Source organism: Buceros rhinoceros, unplaced genomic scaffold (genome assembly GCF_000710305.1).
Source record: "Buceros rhinoceros silvestris isolate BGI_N320 unplaced genomic scaffold, ASM71030v1 scaffold14358, whole genome shotgun sequence".
Lineage (NCBI taxonomy): Eukaryota > Metazoa > Chordata > Aves > Bucerotiformes > Bucerotidae > Buceros > Buceros rhinoceros.
This window is the reverse complement of record NW_010428719.1, coordinates 67070-71521: the sequence shown is the minus strand read 5'-3', so window position 1 is coordinate 71521 and position 4452 is coordinate 67070. Positions and strand designations below refer to the sequence as shown.

The 4452-nt window shown below is 46.7% G+C and overlaps 1 protein-coding gene across 1 annotated transcript in view; it reads right to left on the bottom strand.

Annotated features, from left to right (window-relative positions):
- Positions 1-4452, bottom strand: part of CFAP61 (cilia and flagella associated protein 61) — a gene marked incomplete at both ends in the record, with an annotated part of 83303 nt that overhangs the window by 13370 nt on the left and 65481 nt on the right. The window contains 2 exons of the mRNA XM_010142381.1: positions 1691-1896; positions 4362-4450. Of these exons, the coding sequence (XP_010140683.1) occupies positions 1691-1896; positions 4362-4450 (295 nt within the window). The remainder of the gene's footprint in view (positions 1-1690; positions 1897-4361; positions 4451-4452) is intronic.

Genomic DNA, 4452 nt, shown 5'->3' with positions numbered 1-4452 from the left:
TCACAACCCGGCAGAGCACCCAACTCCTGCCATTAGCCGAGGGCGCGGCGGGGCCCCGCTCCTCCCCGGCCCAGCAGACATCTCATTTCTCTGTCCTTAGCAGTGCACAGTGCCTCATCCACAGTCTGGCGACGCTTTCGACCCTGAGCCAGCAGCGGGGCAAAAGGCAGAGGAAGAGGCACAGGAACTCAGAGGCTCTTCAGTCCCCGCCTCAGGAGATGAGGTGCTTCATTCCCACGCATGATTTTGAAGCAGTAGATTGCTGTTAGCATGCCAAGGTCTGGACCACAGCACATCCTTTACAGCAAACCTTTACAAACTGCTACCTGAGTAACAGCGTTCAACCTGAGAATTCTGGTACCATTTATGCCTTTCTTCATATCAGTGACAAACATAAACTCAGGCCTGGAGACTTTTAAGGCACCACTACCAGCTTTGTATCACAGTAACAACTCACTGTCTGTTCCTGTCCCTACACCAGTGTACATCAACCACTTCACTTCTCTGTGGCGACAGTTTAGGTTCCCAAGCCACCACTTGTGAGGGATTTTTTAAAATTAAAATCAAAATTAGATGTACCAGCAAGTTGTTCTTTACCTCCTCGTTCAATTATACACTCAAAGAATTACACTCAAAGAATGAATCTCAAGGCTGGGGTTTGGTTTGTTCTGATTTTTCAATCAAGCCTGACCTCAAAAGCACTTGTTTTCATTAAGGCATAAGGAATAAAACAAGTTTCAGTTTTTTAGGCCAGGTAATTTTTTAAGATGTGAAATTCTGGAGAAGTGGCAGATTAAAGATATGGTAGATCTCATCTCTTCAGGTACTCTTCTCTCCATGAGAACCTCCTTAATTAAGTTTGCATTTTCAAAAGCAATGAAAAATTCCCTCAGAGGAGACAGCACATAAATCTTGGCTAGAAATGTCCAGGCTCTTCAGCCTCTGCTGCTCTGGAGAGAACCTCAGCCCTTGCCTTGGCACACGTAGTCCCCATGACCCCCCTCTGCTGGCGTGAGCACGGCAGGTGGAGGGGGGCACCCCGGAAAGCCCACAAGACCCGATGCATGGCTGCCAAGGGCTGTGGTGGGAGAGGTCCTGCTGGCTGGACAGGGCACCTGCACCAAACGTGCAGAGCCCTGGCACAGCTCCAGCTGTAGAATTCGGTTAAAATAACTCCTTCGCACAGAAAGCACAGCCCAGAGGATAACCGTCAAGGTTTGCTTTATCAGCAGAGAAGCAGGCAAGCTGTCGAGGGTGACTATCACCACGAGTGATTTCAAGTCTCCTAAGAAACCTTTGGCTTAAAAATTTCAAAGCGACAAAAATACTGACTTTTAAAAGAGACTTCTGAATATTAGTCTTCAGTGAAAAGGAGTTGTTCAGGGTCAGCTTAATGAGTTAGGCCTATTGAACAGTCTAAGCAAAAGTTATAAAGATATTGAAATGCTCTTTCAGAGAGATGGTCAAACAAATCACTGCTCCTTCTCTACATAAATCTCAAACACACAGCTCTTTCCAGAGGGTCTTCAGGGCTTCTATTGCCACTGATCATTTTGCCAAATAATGGAAAATATTTTTTAAAATCTATCTTTTGTTCTGAGGGAAAACAGCCAGAAGATAAACTGTAATAAAATAAAACAAAAATTCTGTCAGAGGGTAGGTGCTATGCCCAGTGCTGAGTTTATCTTACCTGTAAAGATCTGTAATCTGCCCTTCGTTCCAGCGGTAACAGAGGTCGTTCAGAAGACGCTCGTGCTGTCCGTACAAGCAGATGTAGTTAGAGACAGGAAAGGCCTCCTTCGAAAAGCAGGTGATGCTGTCTACCATACTGTATTGGTCGATATGCATCCTGAAATAATTCCCAAGGCTCGCCTTGCCGGTTACGACCTCCACCCCCTGGAGCAGAGAACAGGATAGCTGTGGAGAGGGAACAGACTCCTGGCATGGCATACGTAGGGTTTCCTGGCCAGTCTCTACTGTTTCTTAAAATCCACAGCCCTTTTTTGAATCCAGAATACCCACTCCTGGTAACACGGTTTATACACCAAGGCGCTTCGCTCTGGTTTGGACACAAGGGCGTTCCGTGTGGTTTGGACCTTGCTGGGCTGCACACAAAACTGTGCAGCGTACGACTGCCAGCGTAGCCTGGCCCTTGCTTCCCAGATCCCCAGTGCCATTTCAAGCACCAAAGGGTATCCGGCTGCCGGACCTGCGCCGGATCCACAGGGGTCCAGCAGCTGGAGGACAGGAGGGGCGCCCTGGGGCATCCCAAACCACACTAGATGCCTCTGTTTAGGCCACTGAACTGAACTCTGTTCACCCTAATTTATCGTTGAGAGCCTGTATTTCTGCACGCACATGGCGCACCATAATTCACCGCAGGACACAGCCCTGATGGAGGAAGGACGCTCTGGTGTACTTTGACTCTCTCTGCAGATTTATAACTCTACATACATATTTTTATAAGATATATACAAACATATACGTGCAGAACCCACACATGTGGCACATCGCAAAGGCCGTACGATTGTGGGCGGGGGGTTGATACTACCACATGAATCAGTCACAAGCAAACTTCAAGGTTACAACTCGAAGATTAAGCAATTTTGGCTTTGTGTTTTCCAGCAGTCAGAGGTGTGATGTGTTGGAGCAGCCTTCCAACAAGGAGAGAAATAGCAGCCAGGACCCCGCTCAGTCCTAAGCCATCCTTCTACGATTTATAGAGTCACTATGTGCCAGGTGGTTGCCTGTCCCTGCGGGAGGCGGGGTGTGATCTCTTGAGACATTTCCTTCAAGAAAAGGAACTGGTGGATTACTATGCCTTTAAAAATCTGTACATGCATACACTTAGGTTACACAGACGTGCATTTGTGTACGTCTGAGTCTATATATAGACACACAAACACATACACATAGCTATGGGATTTAGAGTGGCTCTCCGTGACCCCCTCAGCACTCGGACAGGGGCTGCCAAGCACTGCTAACTCCAACTACTATCAGTAAAAGAGTAATAAAGTTGAAAGTTGATGCTCAAACTGTAGCATTTAGTTTTAGTTAAATCAATCACTTAAAAGAGAAAAATGTAAAAATTTGTTCCCACCCTCACAGTGCAGTGGGATGCTCCGGCAGCTCAAAGCTATTTTTCTGAGCTGTATTCATGTTCCAGTTCTGTATACCTCTAAAACCTGTTGCTAGGCTACAGTAACCTTTGTTACTTCCACATCTCTCAGCTAATCCATTGCACTAGCTTCTCCTACTTCCCTCTTGGGAAATTCTTTTAGGATTTATATGAAGTTTCTGGAGTGGCTTTAAAGATGCTCCCTCTTTGGACAGAGGAATTCTAACCGGGTATGGGCAGTTTGGAGTGACAAACCCATTTTTTCTCCTTCCAATAGTCCTTTCTGCTTCCCAGTACAGGCTGCTGTGCCAGCGCATCCTGGATGTGCAAAGCTGGAAAACACAGTGAGCCATGCTCTGACTCCTGCCCCCTAAGCGTGGATTCCTTTTAAAAAAATCCTTTTGACCCATGGACCATTGCTGCCGAGTTTTAACTTCAGCGCTGAAGTAGCCTTGTAAAAGCCACTCTTTACTAGAACGGGCTTGACAGAGAAATCCCTGAGGAAAAAGGTATCATCTGTATGAAACAGGAGCTTGCCTAGGTGGATGGTCCTCTCCGGCTCTAAACACATGGCTCCAATCCTTTTCTTGTTCACAGTTGGGTTCTCCAGGGAGAGAAGCATCCCCACGTTTGTATCACGGGACAGCTTTCCATGTAGCCCAGCTGTGAGAAGTGCTTCCCTCCCTCCTGGCCAGAGGCGACTCCCACGGCTGCAGCACTAGCTATTTCCTAGCAGTGAGCTACCTTCCAGAGTATGTTCTTTTCCCACTGCTCCAGGAATCAGCTGAGTTCCACTGACAGATGCTTAGTGCCCCACTGGGGAGCTCTTGGAACCCAAAGTGCTACAAACAGCAATGAAGAGTTAGGGGCATTAGGGCTTGACAAGTATTTCCTGCCTTCAAGCACCGAACCCCGCTTTGGTTTCGGATGATTTAATGGTAAAGGAATTAAGAGCCGCAGTAAGGAAGTTAATCAGATCATCTTATCTCCACGTATTCCACATTTACAGTATGACAGTGAATTTACAGTAAAATAAATATTTTCAAATAATTATGGAGACTTGTTTTTATGTGATCTGTTCCATTCTACGGTTTCTTGGCAAGTCCCAGCTCCAGAAGGTCTCCAAATAGATACTCAAACCTCTGCTTACTCCGGAAGCAGCCCATGTACCTGTGCTATCCTAAACACAAACACCTTTCCACAGAGAGGACAAAATAAAGACAAGTTAAATAAGGTAACCTACGTGATCAGCCGGTGCGAGCTCTAGGTCCGAGCACCTGGGGATTTCTGGTTTGGAGATGTGCAAGTAATTACAACCTCCAGGAAGAACACCT